At 38.7% G+C, this 21056-nt stretch overlaps 1 protein-coding gene across 2 annotated transcripts in view; it reads left to right on the top strand.

Annotated features, from left to right (window-relative positions):
• Positions 1-8130: 8130 nt before the first annotated feature.
• NDC1 (NDC1 transmembrane nucleoporin) overlaps positions 8131-21056 on the top strand; it is a gene marked incomplete at its 5' end in the record, with an annotated part of 48627 nt that continues 35701 nt past the window's right edge. The window contains 6 exons of one of the 2 annotated variants that reach the window (XM_079696390.1): positions 8131-8202; positions 9694-9814; positions 12398-12499; positions 14964-15138; positions 16238-16376; positions 19560-19668. In XM_079696390.1, the coding sequence (XP_079552516.1) occupies positions 8146-8202; positions 9694-9814; positions 12398-12499; positions 14964-15138; positions 16238-16376; positions 19560-19668 (703 nt within the window). The remainder of the gene's footprint in view (positions 8203-9693; positions 9815-12397; positions 12500-14963; positions 15139-16237; positions 16377-19559; positions 19669-21056) is intronic. The other variant, XM_079696391.1, reaches the window with a different exon arrangement.

Below are 21056 nucleotides of genomic sequence, written 5' to 3'. Positions count from 1 at the left end.
AAAAGCAAAAATTAGGTAATCAAACTTAGGAAAGAATTGGAAAGAAAAGGGAAAACTCATCTTACAAGTGAAGACTGAACTAGAAGGAATATAAGAGTAACATGGTTTTTGCACAACAGATAATGCCTTAAGGGAATAAAAAGTGAAAAGAAGGAAAAAATTTAAATTCCAGAATGAATAAAGAGAAATCTGAGAATTCAAGAGGAAATGACAAATATAGAAGATAGGCAAAAATATCTAAAACTGTACTACACAAGTCCCTGAAGGAGAAAACAATAATGGGACAATGAAGGAAAAATAATATATTAAAGAAAAAATATTTGGGGCATCCAGGCTAAAAGACAAATTCACTTATAAGGGAAAGAAAATCAGACTGTGATCAGACTTGGCAACAGCACTTTATGTTAGGCGACTATAGTGTAACAATATATCTAAGATACCCAAAGAAAGGAAAACAAACCGACCGACTTTCAGGTATGAAGGCCACAGACAAAATATTATCAACATGGAAGAACACAGGGACTATTCTCATGAGACCTTTCTGAGGCATCTTCTAGGGAACATACCTCAGACAACCAGACTAGTGAGACATTGACATAACAGGTGGTGAGCACTAAATATATTTACTTGTATAACTAAAAATAAGTGATGGTTATAAGGGAACGAATATAGTTTTTAATGGTTATGTGCCCTTAAAATAAATATACAGTATAACTAACAAAATAGAAAGAGAGTAGGGAGAACATTTATAAGAGGCAGACAAAGCTTGCTGATTGCCTTATAGTTATTAACCAAAATATTTCTTCCAACCCGGGGCTGGAGAAGAAGGGGAGGAGGAAGAAGTTACTAGATAATGTCAATATTGTTCATAAGAGGAAAAAATAGACAACAGTTGCCTTCCCCAAATAGAGGGGATTAAAGATGTAACACAGAGGAAATGCTTAGAACAAAAGTACAAACTTTTGTAAATATTAAAACCAAAAAAGGAGTGAGCAAGCAAATAAACAGACCACAGAGTGAGAAATTATTTATATAAAAGAATTGAGGGCTTCCCTGGTGGCGCAGTGGTTGAGAGTCCACCTGCCGATGCAGGGGACACAGGTTCGTGCCCCGGTCTGGGAAGATCCCACATGCTGCGGAGCGGCTGGGCCCGTGAGCCATGGCCGCTGAGCCTGCGTGTCCGGAGCCTGTGCTCTGCAACGGGAGAGGCCACAACAGTGAGAGGCCCGTGTACCGCAAAAAAAAAAAAAAAAAAAAAAGAGTTGAAATTTTCACATAGATGTGGGTGTGAATCCCTGCTTCACTTTACCTCTCTCTGCTTGGCTTCCTCTGTAAAAGTCTATATATATGTATGTAGACTTAAGTGCCTGGGAGCACATCTTACTTATAGGTGTGTGTATATATATATATATATATATATATACACACACACACACACACACACACACACATACACATAATATATATAATTGATCTTGAAGGGCAAGTGTGAGAATTAAATTTATATGATTTTCAGTACCCAGTATATAATAAGCGTTCAACCAAAGCAAGATCTGTAGCCTTTTCAGCAAGGGAGGGGCAAAGCTAGGACTTGAAAGTAGGATTGTCCGGCTATGAAGTTTGCTGTTTCTCTACTGTGCTACTCAAGGCAGCACGTACCCACTGAATGGTGGAATTACAGGATTTTTCAGAAGGAGGGATTCCATGCTTCATGGAAGACATGTCATTCAAAGACATAAGAGTCCAGCTTAAGTAGAGGCATGAAAGAGAAAACAAGATGTGTTGGTGAGGAGGTGAGGGGTCTGTAAAAGATTAGTTTTAGTGTCTTAGACCTGTCCTCATCCTTTTTCCAAGGACAACTTATAAACGAAAAACTGATAGTCAGTTCTACCAGACGTATTAGTTGAGAGTATGGTTTAGGAGAATGAGTGTCTAAAGATAGGACCTTGCATACTAACTAGACAGGAAGGTCCTGACAGCAGTGACTCTGCTCTGATGTACACCCCCGGGGCCCAGCACAGTGCGTGGCCTACACTCAACCTATACTCACTGCTGAGTAAATGCTGGTGGGGTGCATTAATAAGGTAATACCTAAAAGATAAACCAAGTTTTTCAAGGAGTTTTCAAGCCCTCATCAGGTAACTGTATTTATCGACTCACTATTTGTATCATTTGGGATAGGTTAGATTATTCTACAGTAATAAACAACTCCAAAATTTCAGCAGTTTAAAACAAAAAGTTTCATTTCTTGCTCATGTTACAAGTTCACCACAGACTGGCGGGGAAACTCTGTTCTTCGTAGTCACTCAGGCCCTTGGGTTGTTGGAATGAGCACCATCTCATATATTGTTGGTCACTGTGCCAGAGGAAAAGAGAGCCCTGGAGGGTCTCTCAGTGGCAATTAAATCTTCCACCTGTAAGTGACATGTGTCTCTTCTGCTCACAATTCATTGGCCAGAAGTGTCACATGGCCATACCTAACTTTAAAGAAGGCCATGAAGTGCAATCCTATTATATGCCTAGAAAACAAGAGACCTGAATGCTTGGTGAACAGTATTAATGACCATCACATTATCTGAAGGTGAGTAATGGGGCTCCATTTAGATAGGTAGATAGAAAGAAAGGACAGTGTACACTAGTATCCCCCCTTTTTACAGTTGAGGACACTTGTGCACTAAGAGGTTGTTACTTGCTCACACTAACCTGCTATTAGCAGGGAGCTAGGATTCATATCTGCATCTGTCTGACTCTAAAACCTTTACCTGCCTTTGATCCTGCCTTAGATCCTGCCTCTTCCTCAGATACTTGGAGATGAGGCACCAAGTAGCCTCACCTTCACCCATGGATTTCATTTTACTGTCTCTGTGTCACTGGCAGAAGGTTAAGTCAGACTTTGCAAACAACCCAGGCCAGTTTCAAAGGAAGAAAAAGTCATTTCTGAAGCCTGGATTACATACTTTGTTTGTACTGTGCGGATTTTCCCTCAAGGTTCTCCCTCTCTCTTCGTTGCACTTTCCTTTGAAATCTAATCCACCAAACAGCCATCAAGAGGTGAAGCCTGGCTCCAGAGAGTGGGTATCAAAGGAAGGAGGAGGAGTTTGAGTCTCATTTTCAATTTTCTAAACCTTTCAAATTCTTCCCCAAGGCTTCAGTTTGGTAAAGGAAAAATAGTAATGACTTATGTTTATCCTGGGGAATATGTGTTTTCCATGCCCCCTTAGGAAATGTCATCAATGTGTTTTGAATTTATTTTTTGCTTGATTCATCAAAATATTGTTGCACAAGAGACTTTGGATGTCCAAAGAGCTGTCTTTTAAAATAAATGTCTTTTATTTTGCCTTTGGAAACAGCTAATCACATTTTATCAAGAGTCAGCAGCCTTCTTTCTTCAAAGGACTGAATTTAACACTAAAAAGGTTACAGATGGGGAGAAAGAGAGGTCATGTGCGACAACCACCCCCTAACATTAACAGGCTATAAGATGCCCAGGACTATACAGTGTGAAGTTTTTGAAGTGAAAACTTTAGGAAAATGATGGCTCATTTAAAAATATTAGGAAAATTTGAGCAAAAAGTAATTTCCATATTCCTTACCTCGTTGGGAGAGAGTGGTGGTTAAAAATGACAGTCCAGATTCTTCAGGGACTCCCATTATTCATATGTTAGATCATCTTTGCCTATCTTCTTTATTTATTGCTTTTTAAAAATCCTTTTTGTTTCTTTCCTTTTTCATTTTTGTTTGAAAAATGTCCTTCCCTTTTTTATGGCATTAATCTTCTGTTTCTTTGCTCTTGAGTTCCTCCTAGTTCAACCTTCATTTCTATAGTGATTTTTCCTATATTTCTATTCTTATATTCCTATATATCTATTTATATAGATACTCTTTTTTTACAGCTATTCATAATATTTTATTTTCAGTAAGACTAGACTCATAAGGTATTCATTTTTTCATATGTGATTTTGGTAATGTGTATTTACTTTTTCTTTCATCTATCTCTTCGATAAACAAAATTGGCTTTGCTTATTGTCTCTATTATGGGTCTATTTTCTTTCTTTATTTCTTTCTTTTTAACATCTTTATTGGAGTATAATTGCTTTACAATGGTGTGTTAGTTTCTGTTTTATAACGAAGTAAATCAGTTATACATATACATATATCCCCATATCTCCTCCCTCTTGTGTCTCCCTCCCACCCTCCCTATCCCACCCCTCTAGGTGGTCACAAAGCACTGAGCTGATCTCCCTGTGCTATGTGGTTGCTTCCCACTAGCTATCTATTTTACATCTGGTAGTGTATATATGTCCATGCCACTCTCTCACTTTGTCACAGCTTACCCTTCCCCCTCCCTGTGCCCTCAAGTCCATTCTCTATGTCTGCATCTTTATTCCTGTCCTGCCCCTAGGTTCTTTAGAACCTTTTTTTTTTTTAGATTCCATATATCTGTGTTAGCATACAGTATTTGTTTTTCTCTTTCTGACTTACTTCACTCTGTATGACAAACTCTAGTTCCATCCACCTCACTACAAATAACTCAATTTCAATTCTTTTTATGTCTGAGTAATATTCCATTGTATATATGTGCCACATCTTCTTTATCCATTCATCTGTCAATGGACACTTAGGTTGCTTCCATGTCCTGGCTATTATTATAAATAGAGCTGCAGTGAACATTGTGGTACATGACTCTTTGAATTATGGTTTTCTCAGTGTATATGCCCATTAGTGGGATTGCTGATTCATATGGTAGTTCTATTTTTAGTGTTTTAAGGAACCTCCATACTGTTCTCCATAGTGGCTGTATCAATTTACATTCCCACCGACAGTGCAAGAGGGTTCCCTTTTCTCCACACCCTCTCCAGCATTTATTGTTTGTAGATTTTTTGATGATGGCCATTCTGACCGGTGTGAGGTGATACCTCATTGTAGTTTTGAGTTGCATTTCTCTGGTGATTAGTGATGTTGAGCACCCTTTCATGTGTTTGTTATATAGATATTCTATTGCTATATATTTCCTATATTTCTATTCCTATATATCTATTTCTTCCTGGTGTTCTATATCATAATCCTGAGTTTTTCTAGTACTAATTAGTGTTGTTCTTTCATCTTTTGTATCATTTTCTTAATTAATTTTATTCCATTTTGGAGGATTAGGTTATAGTTTCATCTATTTAGTGCATGTGTCTTTCTAGTATGCTTTTGGTGTCCATAGGGATGCTTTTAAATCTTCATTTCATATAAGCCAAGAAAGATAAAGTGACTTTCCCAAGATCAAATAGCTACTAAGTGGCAGAGCAGGTATTCACACACATGTTTATCTGACTCCAAAGCCTGTTAATCTTCTTACTAATCATATTTATCATATATTGAAAATCTACTGTGTGGCAGACAATTTACAAACAAAATCTAATTTAATACAGCATCTTGCAACATCTTTTTATTATTGATGAAGAAACCAAAGCTTGGAGAGCAACTGCAGATGGTTGTGGGCACTTGTGGTGGTTTCAACAGCTCTAGGGTACTAGCTCCTTAGTTCCTGCTCAACAGAAATGGTGTGGTTTTAACAGCAGTAATGGAACTACCTCAGCAGCTGAGCACTGCATGTGGGCTGATGAGCTCTAATGCAGAGGGATTAGCATCTTCCTAATATTTGGGTAATAATTCCTTTCTTCCTTTTGCTACTACAACCCTGTTCTTTCTCCCCTATGCTCTTTTAGCCCTTCCAATACTTTTGTTATCAATTCTCTGAATTAAATCCCCCTTTGATTTAAATAACAAAGTTTGTTTTCCTGAATCAGACACTATCTGATGCACTTACTTGTTTCCATTCATTATTTTGTTCATTTAACAAACATTTATTGACTACCTACTAATGTTATGGGTATTTTGGAAACAATGATTAACAAGATAGACAAAGTCCTTGCCCTCATGAAGCTTGTAGACTAGTGGGAAGAAAGATAATAACTAAGGAGTTACACAATATGATTTCAGATTGTAGTAAGTGCTGTAAAAATAGAAGTCGGTTAAACAATAAATAATTGTCTCTCTTGTATAAATTAAGTCAGAAGGTAAAGGCAGGTAGCCCAAAATAGTATGATTGCTCCAAGTAATCAAGTCTCCTTTTAGCTCAGTACCTAATTTGCCTAGAGTGTGACCCTCTTACTGTGGTTCAATATGGCAGGCAATACATCCAAGTTCCATGCAGCTGGATGGAGGAAGGGATTAAGAAAGGGGCAAAGACCATGAGCTAGCTCTCTTTTAAGGGGAGGTTTCTGGGAAGCTACCATGCAATACTTTGATTATATTTTACTGGCCTGAACTCAGCCGCCTTGCTCCACTTGGCTGCAAGAGAATCTGAGAAATGTAGCCACATGCCCAGTTAAAAGTGGGAGGGGGGGTGGTCTACTACTAAGAAAGAAGGGGAGAATAGACACTGGTGTAGACAACTACTAGTCTTTTGGTACCAAAGGAACTAAACAAAGGGATCTGATTGCAAGTGACCTGAGGTCTGTTTATGGACACTCATTTAGAATGATTCTTCTTTTTTTTTCATTATTTTATTTTTAATTAATTTATTATTTTTTTTAAATTTTTGGCTGCATTGGGTCTTTGCTGCTGCACGTGGGCTTTCTCTAGTTGCGGTGAGAAGGGTCTATTCTTCATTGCAGTGTGTGTGTTTCTCATTGCGGTGGCTTCTCTTGTTGCAGAGCACAGGCTCTAGGCACGTGGGCTTCAGTAGTTGTGGCTTGTGGGTTCAGTAGTTGTGGCTCACGGGCTCTGGAGCACAGGCTCCATAGTTGTGGCGTACAGGCTTAGTTGCTCAGCGGCATGTGGGATCTTCCTGGACCAGGGCTCAAACCCGTGTCCCCTGCATTGGCAGGCGGATTCTCAACCACTGCGCCACCAGGGAAGTCCCTAGAATGATTCTTTATAATCTCTCTCCACCACCAAATAGAAGGTTTCTTCATGGCAGAGACTTGATCTACCTTTCTATTTCCAGTTTGTCCTGCAATACTTCAGACTTGATTGATATTATCATGTTTTTGGAAGTGAATATGATATACAACCTTAAAACAACTCAAGAAACCACTTTTAGCAAACATTGCAGAGCAATATGTGTGATCTCAATTACTCTCACCAGACTATGAGTTTCTTCAGAGTCAGTAAATCACTGAATCTGTGTTTTTAGAGTACTGAATATTGTCTGTGGTATGTAACTGGGTGTTAAAATGTGTTAGCAATATGCCTCTGGGGATCTCACTGAGGCCTAATGCAATCAGAGAAGGATTCATTAAGTGGGACTTAGGCTGGTGAAAAGCCTTTTTCCTCAATGGCAGGAAATTAATGACAATATTTGTATAGCATTTTAGTACATCTTTACAACATCATCCGATGCCATCTTTATTTTTATCCTATTTTATAGATGAAGAAACGGAGGCTCAGGGAGGGTCAAGATATTCCACTTAGCAAGTGGCAGAGCTGGAGCTAGAAACCAGATCTTAGGAAACCAAATGCACCTCTAGGGAAAGAGAGTTTTTCATTTCAGTAAAATTAGTACCTTTGTGGAGAGGGCCACAGCATTCTTTGATTTCACTTTCAGGAGGTCGATAAAGTAAGATGGGAAGAAATGAAGGCAAATCATTTTGCCAGGTCTTTCTAATTATAGAATTCTGATAATCAGCACTGTGACTACAAGCTGCTTTATAAAAGACTACGATTCCCAGCATGGCACAAAGGACCGCTGGGAAGACTTCGACTCCCAGCATGCTGTACTTTGGAACTCCCAGTCCCAGATGCAACGCTCCTCCTTACTCAGACGGCCGTAGAGACTACAGTTCCCAGCATGCAGCGCCGCCCCCAGTTTCGGCGCCCCGCCGGACCCTGCTTCGGAGAGACGTTTTGCACTCCGGAGGGCGGGCCCTGGGGTCCCAGCCCCCTTTGGGGGACGTGTCTGCGGGGCGGTTCTGGCCCGTTTGGCCCATCCAGACGGAACCTCGAAGGGATGGGTTGGGGTCTGGGCCGGGCTTCGCCCAGGCAGCGTCTGAGACAGCCCCAATGGGGCCCTCGGGGGGCCTTCCTCTCTTTGAACTGCCGTGGCGGGTGGGCTCACTGTATCCTGCACCTTTCAGAGTAGGGGCCGCCATCACCATGGACACTGCTGCGAGTCGGCCGTGCGCCGGCGGGCCGCGGGACATCCTGTGGCGCGTGAGTGCTGCGCGCGCTGTGGCAGGCGCTCGGCAGCTGCGGGGGTCGGGCTGGGCGTGCGGGCGCTGGTCGCGCGTGAGCGCTGGACGGGGGCGGGGCTGACTCGAGTGTAGTGTGGGGAGCGCGTGGGGAGGGGGCGACCCGAACGACTTCTTTCAGGGTTGTGGGGGGCGTCCTGAGTGGAAGCTGGTTACAGAGGGGACGGGCGTGCTAGGGAAAGTTGGTTACAAGTTGTGTGCATGCGGGGCGTCCTGAGTGCAAACTCGTTAACGGCGTGAGAGAGGGGTCCTGAGTGGAAGCTGGTCATAGTGGGAAGGATGTCCCGCATGGGAGTTGGCAGAGAACGGGGAAGAGTTGTATGCAACTCTGCTGGGTGCACAATTAATAATTTGTTGATTACTTGGGACAAGAAGCGGGAAGGAGTATTCGGAATCAGAAAGAATGTGGTATGACCTTAGCAGAGGCTGGTCTTGGGGACTAGGTGAGCAGGACAGGTATTTTGTCAAATTAGAGAAATGTGTGCACTGTGGGCCCGAGAAGAGGAGGTACTTCCTTGTTGAAGTCCAGTCAACAGGTCTGCCTCCATTCTGTGGAGGGCACAGAGATATAGGAGTAAGATCCCTTTTAGGACAGTGCTTCTACCCCAGCGGCACTGCCATCTACTTTGTATCCCAAGTTACTGAGTCTTACCTGTTCTTTACCACCTGTATTACCAGTCATGTCCTGTAGATTGTATGTCAGAAACGTGGCTGCAGTTTTTTTTTTTTTGTTTTTTTTTTAACTTTCTCTTTGCCACTGCTTTCCTTCAGATGCTGACTATAATCTTCGGCTTGGGCAATTGGGCTGGACTGCCTCCTGTTTGTCTCCTGTCTGTGTCTTGTCCCCTCTGATCCATCTTCATTATAGCCACCTTACAGACACAAGGGTGTTTTACCTTCCAAAATATAAATCTGATCGTCACTTGTGTGCTTAAAATGCCTCAGTATCTCTTCTTGTATTCAAGCAGTAAATCTTGTGTCTCATATGGTAGGCACTGGTGAGTCAGACATGAATACAATGCAGTAGTTGCCCAGTAAGGAGCTCATGTCTAATAAACACAATTACAATATACAGTTGGTTCCTGGAAAATGAATACACTTTCAGATATTGACATATCTATCAAACCTAGAGAGACAAGTGTAAGTTGCTGTAAAGTACAGTTGTAAACTAATTGAGACCTCCCTAACCCCCCAGAGTGTGATATTTAATGTGACATCTGACTCTGGACTAAAACAAGCATCAGTTCACTGTTATTACAAGTTTCTGGAGTGGTGTGTAGTGTTACTAATAGTAGTAACCATTAGAGTTTATGTATAGCTGCATGGACTGTGATCTGGGTGTAAATATTAGTGATTAACATCCTGTATGAAAAGATAGGATTTGCATAACTGAAATAACTGAAATAGTTTAACTGACTTTATGATTGCGGGATTTTTGTTTGTTTAATTATAGGTTTTGGGCTGGAGGATAGTTACAAGTATTGTCTGGTCAGTGCTGCTTCTGCCCATCTGTACCACAGTATTTGTCATCTTCAGCAGCATTGATTTATTTCATCCTATACAGTGGCTGTCTGGTAAGTGATACTCAGTTTGGGGAAAACAAATTTACAGGACCCACTTCTCAACATAAAAATCTCATTATGTTTTAAATAATTTATTTTAATTGCTTTATTGACAATGACAGAACATTCACTTTGAGGTATTCTTAAGGCATTCCCTTCCTAACATAGGCCTTTTCACTATATAATAAGATTAGTAGACACATCAGAGACTGTGTAGTATTATCACATGAACAGAAAGATCATTAGAAGACCACATAAATAAAAACCTAATTTTGTTTATTTGTCTCTTCTATTTGGCAGCTTTATTGATGTTGTCTTTTTAAGGAAGTGAACTATTCCTTTTATATATTTAAAAATTGTAGGTAGAAAATATGACATACCTTTTTAAAAAGTCTGTCTAAAATTAAGAATACTTTGGGACTTCCCTGGTGTTGCGGTGATTAAGAATCCGCCTTCCAGTGCAGGGAACACAGGTTCGATCACTGTTGCAGGAAGATCCCACATGCCACGGGGCAGCTACCCATGTGCCACAACTACTGAGCCGTGTGCCTAGAGCCCGTGGTCCGCAACAAAGAGAAGCCACCACAATGAGAAACCCGCACACTGCTACAAGAGTAGCCCCTGCGCGCCACAACTAGAGAAAGCCCGTGGGCAGCAGTGAAGACCCAGTGCAACCAAAAAGAAATTAAATAAATTAATTAATTAAAAAAAAGAATGATACCCTGGAATCTGATACATGAAATATATTTTAAAAATGTCTATATTGTGGCTGATAAGAAAGATGAGAAGAGAGAAAAGGAGGAAAGACTAAGGAACATAGAGTTAAACTGAAAGATTGATGAGGAGGAAAAGATTGGAGCAGTCTAATGTTTCTCCAAATCCTTGGAGATAAAATTAATAAGTTCATTAAACTAAACTATTTTATGTTAATAATAGCTACCAATTATTGCTGCCTACTGTGTGCCAGGCACCATGCTAAGTACCTTAAGTATAATACTTCTTATCCTTCCTACAACCTTGTATAATAATGACGTAGTATCCCTACTTAAATGAGGGAACTGAGACTCAGGTTATAAGTCTGTGCAGAGACACAGCTAGTGAATAACTGAACTAGGATTTGAATATTGGTCTCTGACTTCAAACCTATGTTTTTCCACTCTGCCACACTAGAATTAAAAAAATAAAAAGAGAGATATGTTCCCAGAGTAGGTTTTGAAGTCTTTAAAGTCTTGCCTAAGGCCTAGAAGCACAAATACTCTTGAAATTCTTTTTTTCCCCTCCCTCTCAGAAACAGTAACAATAAATTTCTTTTGCTTTGAAAAGTGGGAGGTATGTTGTTAATTTAATTTTTCTGAAGAAATGCCAATTTTCAAAGAGTTAAAAGCTTTACCTTGTGACCTTTGAAGAGATATTGCTGCTAAAGAATTAAAGTCATTTTAAGTTTTTTGTTGAAACATATCAATCACTTCTTGGGTGAGTCTCACAGGTCAAAGGAAATTAAGCCATAAGCCAGCACAAGAATGGCAAGTATTTCTGTAACCACCTTGCTGCGTCTGCATCACTCATGAGCTGGGTTGTCTAGTTGCAACCTCAGAATATTTCAATATTGTAATCTAGAGCCATTACCAATTGTTCAGTATTGGCACTTGAGATAAACACTTTCTGCCATTTCATGGCCCAAGGGTATCCTAGTATCACTTTCTCTTCTGATTGGATTTGATTTATGCCATTTTTCTCATCAAATATTACTTGTATTCTTCAACTTTTGCTTCACAAAGTCTTTACAGAGAAACTGTAGTCCTTCCTTCCTTATTTCCAGTCACATGAATCAGTTCTTTCACTCTTTTAGCTCAGTATAATGCTTGAGGAGTTTAATTGTGGATACTGAATAAATACTTTTCAATAATTTTGGTCACTGAATTAAAATTTTAAAAATAATTGGTTTCATTATTAAGTCTTAGTCTATTTAACAAACATATGTCCTTATTTTTATATCTCTTGTTCATGTTTTTAGGCATAATATATATGTATTTTAAACTTTACCACATTTTTTAAATGGAATATTGATTGTTGAACTACTCTAAAATGTGAATGTATTAGTATTTCATAGGGACATCATGACTTTTTTTTAATTCGGCTCATTTGGATGATTTATGGATTATGCTATTTCTAGAAATGTTACTTTTTTCTAGATGTAGGGACTAATTGCATTTATTAAGAGATCTGAAAAATATTATTTACATTTTAAAAAGAAACTTTGTTGGTATATTTCTAAATGTGGTACTTCTCTGTTTCACGTGATAAAATGTTTGCATATGGTATTATTTTGTCTGATGTTAACATCTGGGTCATCTAAAAGAAATTCTAGTATAATTTTTAAGGACCTAGAACTTGGTCCAAATAACTCGTGCTGTATGTAGTTCTTGAGTTGATGTCCTATAGGACCCATCAGCAGTGTATGAGTAAGTTTTTAAATAAAAGATAACTTTTAAAATTAAAATTATTGTTGTGGTTCAAGCCCCTTTTCTATTGCAGTATACCAAACATGACTATATAACTGAATGAACTTACTAATTCATCTCTCTTGTGTTTTAGATTCTTTCAGTGATCTGTATAGTTCCTATATAATCTTTTACCTTCTGCTGCTATCAGTGGTAATAGTAATAATAAGTATTTTCAATGTGGAGTTCTATACAGGTGAGTTTTCAAATATTAACCATCTTTAAAATATCTGAGTTTATTTTACTAAGGGCAGACTCAATGCATTTTGTATGTGGATGTGTACATCAGAGGCTGTGTTTTATGTCAAAGTTTAAAAAATGTATACAGAATTATTATATATGCTTTGAATGTCTTACCATAAAATTTATTTGCCCAATACATTCTCTGTTTTTAAAAAAATAATTAGAACTCTTAGGACAAATTTTGGATGATTCCACTTATATATATGAGGTATATCTAGAGTAGTCAAATTGATAGAGACACAAAGTAGGATGGTGCTTGCCAGGGGCTGGAGGGAGGAGGGAATGGGCAATTGTTTAATGGGTATAGAGTTAATGGGTACAGGGGAGGATGGAAAAGTCTGGAGATGGATGGTGGTGATTGTTGCACAACAATGTAAGTGTACTTATGCCAGAAAACTATACACTTAAAAATGGTTAAGGGACTTCCCTGGTGGCCGAGCTTCCAGTGCAGGGGGCGTGGGTTCAATTCCTGGTCGAGGAACTAGGATCCCACGTGCCACGCAGTGCGGCAAAAAACAAAAAAAGGTTAAAATGGTACCTTTTTTTAATGTGTACTTTATGACATACAAAAATTTAGACCTTTTAATAATTCACAGCTGGTGTTAAAGTTGTAATTCAGCAGATGCATTATAAAAATAACTCCTTTATAGAGTAAGAGATCAAGACCAGATGATTTCTAAGGTCCTTTTCAAATATTGAAGTCTATAATTCTGTGGTTTTCCAACAAAATTTAAATATCATATGTTTTGCCTTGGGAGAATCACCTGTTAGATTTCAGAGCTTTTTAGTTTTTCTCAATTTCTCTCCTTGCTCTTCCTGCCGTTTCAGATTCCTTAAATCTGTCTTGAGGTAAAATGAGAAGCTTTTTCTGATACTTCTTTTTTTCACTGTAACGTCCTTCTTCTTTTTAGCTCTTTAGTACTTCCTTGTTAGATATGGCATAAAATTTCACATTGTTCTCTGGATTTTATAGTACACCCTTTTCCTTTGCTTTTCTAATCCCTCACTACTGGCTGATGGATCCCTTTTTCTATTCAAGCTGTCTACAGAACCCCTTGGTTTACAGCATGTGTTCTTTCACACTGTCCCATGTACATGGGTCATCTGGATTTAGATGCCAGACAAGGGCTCTCCAGCTAGTCATTCTTTTTTTTTTTTGGCCTCACCATGCGGCATGCGGGATCTTAGTTCCCCAACCAGAGATTGAACCCGTGCCCCCTGCATTGGAAGCGAGGAGTCTTAACCACTGAATCACCAGGGAAGTCCCCATCTAGTCATTCTTAAAGCCTGACTAGTCACTTTGGCTCATTCCTTCAGCATTCCTTATGTATTACTTTATGCCATGCATTGTGTGGGGATAAGAGATGTATGGTCCCAGTTTTCCCCAGGGGATCACAATTAATGCTGAGAAAGACAGTAATACATGAATAGTATGGATGTATATAGAAGCACCATTTACCCAGCATGGGGAGCTTCCTGGAGGAGGTGATGCTTGAACCAAACCTTAAAGAATGAGCTGTATTAAGTAGACACAGAAGAAAAATGATGTTTTAGGGAAAAGGCGTATCGTATAAAAAGGCTTAATGACATGAGAAGGTTTGGTATGTTCAGAGTATGAGCCAGAATATAAGTCAGTTACACAGTGAGTAGGCCTTGTGGGCATTTCTGGTGGGGAGGGGAAGGTGATAGCAGCCTCTTCCCCAAATTGTAAAGCACCTAAGCCCTCTCCCTTTATACTTGATTTTGCACCTCCCCACAATCTCTTTACTTGGTATGTATCAAAAGAAGAATGTGTACAAAGATAGGCCAGGGAACCCTGTGCCAACTGTTTTCAAAAGTCAGCACCCCTCACCTCCCACCCACACTTGGTTCCCCCAGCTCACTTCTGAAAACCTTTTAGGATTATCAGAGCGGTATTAGAAATTCCCATGCAAGCATTTATTTTAGTATTCAGTGTTATTTACCTGGTTTGTGGTTTATTTTTCACAAATGGACTATATATTGACAATTTAAAATGCTGAAATAAGGATAACTTGCTGGAGGGCAAGCACTGTCTTAAAATTATTGTTTATTCCTTTATGGCAGTGAGGGGAGTGCCAGTGTAGGCACTATTTGAGCTATCAGGAAATCGTAATTAAAAAGAATTGAAAAATGTTAATCATACTATACTTAGGTTTCACCTCTTTAGATCCTTTGGTTTTCCTTTTTCTTTGTGCATCTGTTTGTATTCAGTCTTTTTTCAAATTATTTTAACTAAGAATTTTTAACTTGGTATTTTTCTGTACTATATTTTACATTGACTCTGGGTTTCTTCCTGCCCTTTGGTGTATTTGTGCAAAGATGAGAGGGAATAGTTTAAGTCCTCTAATTTCATATGCTGCAGATTATAAAGCCACAGTCACGTGTTTTGTTTGCAGTTGTGCCTTCCATTCCTTGCTCGAGACTGGCACTGATAGGGAAGATCATTCATCCTCAGCAGCTCATGCACTCCTTTATTCATGCTGCAATGGGAATGATGATGGCTTGGTGTGCTGCGGTGATAACCAAGGGTCAATACAGTTTTCTTGTGGTTCCCTGCACTGCTACGGAGAGGTAATATTACATATATATTTTTTATAAGGGTGCTTGTTTAGTTACTAAGGCCAAAGTGACCTATATACGTTAATAGTTTATGGACGTTCTTTACTTTCCGGACTTCAGTAAAAAGTGCTTTTTTATGTATATCGAATGTTTTTGATGTTTTATGTTTGTTGAATTCAACAATTTTTAAAAACCATTTATTTTGTACAAGGTGCTGTTGGACTGTAAGAGTTGAGAACAGTAGGGGATTTAAGACCTGGACGCAAATGGATATAATAGGAGAGAAATAGGAATGTATGAGAAATAGTACTTAGTAGGAAGAAAGTGAAATGTGCAGATAAAACCTCTGGGGGTTCAGAAGGCAGGGAGGGATCCACACATGGCTTCTTGGAGGAGGTGGTATTTCGGTTGGGGTTTGAAGGAAGGACAGTATGAGAAGAATGAAGAAAAAAATTTTTAATAATTAAAAATACCTTCTTCAGTAGAGTACTTTTATAATTTTGAAACTTATACAGTTCTTGAACAGATGGCATTGATGTAAATTTCAAGTTTATATTCTGACTTTAAAAGTCAAAAAAGTAATCTTAAGTTCTCTGTTATCCAGTGACTTTAAGACAGTGTTCATGACTGCTACTGAATACTTGATTTCCTTTTGTCCCCCAGTTACATTATGTAAGGCAAGTGTTTTTCCTAATGCAATAAATTTTCTTTAGTGAAAAGGGTCCCCGTGAGGGATTGCCTAGTTATAAGAGCAACACAGAGAGAAGCCCAAAGTTACAGCATCTCTATCAGGTTATGGCCTTTATTTAGAATTCTTCAGTCCAGATGCAATTTACCAACTCATAAGCACCATTGCTTACTGTCATAGGGGACCTTCTTACCCTTAACAGATTTCTGGAGGAGCAGAGCTAGAGCATTTACTAAAGGTCAAGTTCTCATGCATCAGGGAAAAGGGTTTTGTTAATCTTTTGCCCACACTTAACCCCTTTGTTAGAATCTGGGGCATTTCTTAAGTAATTAAGTCAAAGCTTTGCCTTCAGTAAATAATGAGCCTAAAATAGTAATATGTGTCCCTGACTGTTGAATTAATAACCTAACTTTTCCCCTTCAGCTTAGATAGCCCTGCTGCACAAACCTGCTTAAATGAGTATCACCTTTTTTTTCTGCTGGCTGGAGCATTTATGGGCTATAGCTATAGCCTCCTGTATTTTATTAACAACATGAACTATCTTCCATTTCCCATCATACAGGTAAGCTATGACTTGAGCATTACTTTATGTCAGAATTTGGCAGAGTTAAAATTGCCTTGGTGTTTGTATATATAACTGGCATCATCTGATTAATTCAAGATTTGATCAGAAAAACTTAGGACTGAGATCCTCAAAATGCCATTTGGAGAGGAGATCTTTGTCTTCCTGAGACTTGAGTGTCTGTTTGAGAGCTGCAGTTGCCCTTCCTGCTGCCACTCTCAGAATACCTCTTTGCTCCACTCTTTCCCTCCCTGCTAGGTAGTGGCAGTTGCTGTGACCTAGCAGGGCTGGGGGAGGATGATGATGACATTCATGCAAAGTACCTCTGTGCAGCTGCCAGCTTCTTTTTGAACCTAAGAAGCTCATAAGCTTGAGGATGTACAACTAAGTATAGAATATGTCAGTTACTGTCTCAAATCCTTTTCAGAACAAGGCTTGATGTGCATAAATAAAACAGTTTTGACTGGTTTGAGTGGGATAGGTTTTAAAAATTCTACTAGTTTGGTAGGAGCTGTCTCTTCCTCTGGCAGGAGAGAGAAAGTGGGGTTGAGATTTTTCCAGTGCCATCAAGGCTTTCCCCAGCCTGTTGCTGCTATTCTTGACTGTGCTATTATTCGTTTCATTCCTGCTCTAGGGCATGCTGAGTACTGGGCTTTGGAGCAAAACTGTTAGAACCAGCCCCTTCCCACTAGGACCCAGTCCGGTAGGGAGGGAGGGGTATGTAAATAAATGATATTCCACAAGAGTGTAAGTGTGAGAGTGTGACGGATTAGGATTCTCCTGGTTTAACTAAAATTTTCACATGCCTGTTGCATCCCTGAGAACAATCTGACGAAAATACACCTACTGCAAGGAGACAGTGCTCACAGGATCTGGCCCTTATCTGGATCTGGCCCTTATCTCCCTGCAGTCTGTGAATGTATGAACAAAGAGTCCTATTTACAAATTCTTCACATCTTATGATGGTGAATTAAAGCAGAGTGTCAGCTTTGCCACCTCAGAATTTCAAAAGGAGAAAACCCCCCAAAATCCTGTATAGAAATATCCGTGGTGAATCAGCTTTGATCCAAACATAGTTAAGAATATAGGAAATGAAGAAAAAAAATTAGAGAAAAATGAGATTACCCCCAAATGTCTTGCTCCTCCATGGACTTGTGTTGAAAGTAACCACCTATTTAACATCACGGATGTGTAAGAGTGAACAAGGGGAGTCCAGGATTGACAGTACTGATAAATTATTGTTTCTACCATGTACTGTCACATTTGTAAAATTTGACTACTAAATTTTTTGTAATAGCTTTTGATAAAATCTTAGATTCATTCTTGTGTATTCTTCCAGACCCTTTACTGTACATTTATATATATAGTAGCTATAATACTACATATTTTGTGGGGTGAGGTTTTCATAAATAGTTTTGTATTGTACATATTATTCAGTAACTACTTTTTTCATGTAATATGAAAAATTAGATGTTTTTAAAAATCTAGTAATTTTAACCATTTACCATTAGTCCATTAGGTTTTTTTCCTATAAACTTGCCTAATGCTACAAAAACCAGTTCTATTGCCCTTATTAAATTCTTAATGAGAGACTGATAGGGAAAAGCAGAACGTTGGCATGGAGTAGGGGACAAAGAAATGGATTAATGCCAAGACAGGCTTGGCAAGTTATATGCCAACAAGACTATTTGAAAGTATTAAATGAGATAAGATTTACAGAGCCTGGCACATAGTAAATATTTGAATAGGTACAGGATAGCTCATAGCCAAATCACAGAAGAACCCAACAGGGAATTGAAAAACACTTCAGCTTGGGAGCAAGAAGAGGGTTTATTAGCTGTTCTCTGCATATCTACTGAAATGTCTACCTGCTTCCTTGGCCTCTCTGGACCCTTGTGAGCGATGATAGAGGTGAGAGCTGCAGTAGGAATAGTTTAGGGACTATGCCCTTTTTATTAGGGCGTTGAGGTGAGATGGTGGTAGCACCCAGTAACTGCATCGAATAGTGTAATTCCATGTCTTGGACTTTGAAAATATCTGAATAAATCAGGATACTTCAAGCTGTATGGTTAGTGATCAAGCATTCATTTCACCTGGGCTGCTTTTTGTAAGATGCTATGGGAATCTGCAGACGTGGTATGAAGACATAACCTCTACCTAAGGACTATAATTCTTTGCTGCCCTTTAGCTTCTGAAATCCTTAGAGAAGGATCAGCCTTAATATAAACACAAAAGAAGACCAGAATTTGGGAAGTCCATCTTTGGTTCTTTGGGTTTCCTTAGATTCTTTCCAATAATTTAAAAAATATTTTTTCCATTGGCATTTTTAGGGCCGACAACCCTTGTTTCACAAGAAGTGTAATTTTTTCAGGAAAAACTTTTCATATTTTTTCATATTTGATTATTTTCTCTTAGATTGTTAACATTGGAAGGTACCCACTAAGAAGGAACTTTTTAGCTGGTTCAGCCTTCTTATCTCACAGATAATTAGATAGGAGACAAGGCTGATTTAGTGTTATACAGAAAGAGGAAGCACTAGAACTCGGGTCTCCCAATTCTTAGTCTCATGTCTTCTTCACTACCTCCTATTTTTCTGCAAACAGCATGTGAAAAATTTTAGTGTAGAGGCAGCATACATTATCTTTAAGGTTGCAGGCTCTGAAGTCAGCCTGCCTGCATTAAAATCGCAGATTTTTCTTTTGCTAGCTGGTAACACTGGTTAAGTTACTTACCCTCTCTGTGCCTTGGTTTTCTCATCTGTAAGATGGGGATAATAATAGAACCTCCTTCATGGGGTTGTTGTGAGGTTTAAATGGATTAATGCATTTAAAGTGCTTGGAACACTACCTGGTATGTGGTAAGCATCCAAAGAATGTTAGCTGCTATTGTTGTAATTATTATGTTTTTTGTACTTACTCCATCTCTGTAATCCTTACTATAAGTATAGATTGATATTGTTTATTTTCTCATTTCTGATCTCATATCAATGAGATGTTGTAAAATGTAAATATTAAATACTTCAACATCTGAAATGGATGATTTTTTTACCTCTGGAATAAACCTTGTCTTTTTATGCAGTGATTATGTTTTATGTGTGGACTGTTACAGTTATGTGCTTGCTTTGGAATAAAAAAGAACCTTTGTTTGAATGTCATTTGATTCTGGTTTTCTTTTCTTCCACAGCAATACAAGTTCTTGCGCTTCAGGAGGTCTCTGCTTTTGCTAGTTAAGCATAGTTGTGTGGAATCGCTGTTCCTGCTTAGAAATTTCTGCATTGTGTATTATTTTCTTGGTAAGAATTTCTGCTTTTTGATACAGTATATGTATTAGCTCAGAGCTCAGAAAATATCAAAGTCATTCTTGATTGTATTTGTATATTTCCTACAATTGTAGGTATGTGATTAGCCCAGCTGATTGCTTGTTTCAATTAAATGTTTAGATTTAGATTCAAACGTTCAAAGACTAGTTAAGAGAGAATATTGTTACAGAAAATGTGGTATATACATACAATGGAATAATAGTCAACCTTAAAAAATAAGGAAAGCCTGTCACATGCTACAACATGGATGAACCTTAAAGACATTATACTAAGTGAAATAAGCCAGGCGCAAAATGACAAATACTACATGATTCCACTTACACGAGGTGTCTAAAACAGTCAAGGGACTTCCCTGGTGGTCCAGTGGGTAAGACTCCAGACTCCCAATGCAGGGGGCCCAGGTTTGATCCTAGTTGGGGAACTAGATCCCACATGCATGCCACAACTAGGAGTCTGCATGCCGCAACTGTGAGCCTGCGTGCCGCAACGAAGATCCTGTGTGCCACAACTAAGACCTGGCACAGCCAAAATAAATAAATAAATAAATATTTAAAAATATATAAATAAATAAAGTAGTCAAACTCTCAGAAATAGAAAGTAGAATAGTGGTTGCCAGGGACTAGAGGGAGGGGAGAAGGGGGAGTTGTTCAATGGACATGGAGTTTCAGTTTTGCAAGGTGAAAAAGTTCTGGAGAGCTGTTGTATGACAAGGTGCCATGCAGTGTATATACACTTAAAAGTGGTCAAGATGGTAAATTTTATAATGTATTTTTTACCACATAAAAAAATGTATCCTTTAAAAAAAAAGAGAAAATATTGTATATCATTTAGTCATTACTCTATAAATAACATATTCCTTTTTATAACTTTTTGTAACTTGCTAACTAATACAACAGAAATACCCTGTTGCTTCTATGCCAATAAAATGGACAACCTGGAAGAAATGGACAAATTCTTAGAAATGCACAACCTACCAAGACTGACTCAGGAAGAAATAGAAAATATGAATAGACCAATCACAAGCACTGAAATTGAAACTGTGATTAAAAATCTTCCATCAAACAAAAGCCCAGGACCAGATGGCTTCACAGGCGAATTCTATCAAACATTTAGAGAAGAGCTAACACCCATCCTTCTCAAACTCTTCCAAACAATATCAGAGGAAGGAACACTCCCAAACTCATTCTACGAGGCCACCATCACCTTGATACCAAAACCAGGCAAGGATGTCACAAAGAAAGAAAACTACAGGCCAATATCACTGATGAACATAGATGCAAAAATCCTCAACAAAATACTAGCAAACAGAATTCAACAGCACATTAAAAGGATCATACACCATGATCAAGTGGGGTTTATTC

This window comes from Hyperoodon ampullatus (genome assembly GCF_949752795.1).
Source record: "Hyperoodon ampullatus genome assembly, chromosome: 2".
Lineage (NCBI taxonomy): Eukaryota > Metazoa > Chordata > Mammalia > Artiodactyla > Ziphiidae > Hyperoodon > Hyperoodon ampullatus.
The sequence above is the reverse complement of the archived record's forward strand: the minus strand, read 5'-3'. Positions and strand labels throughout refer to the sequence as shown.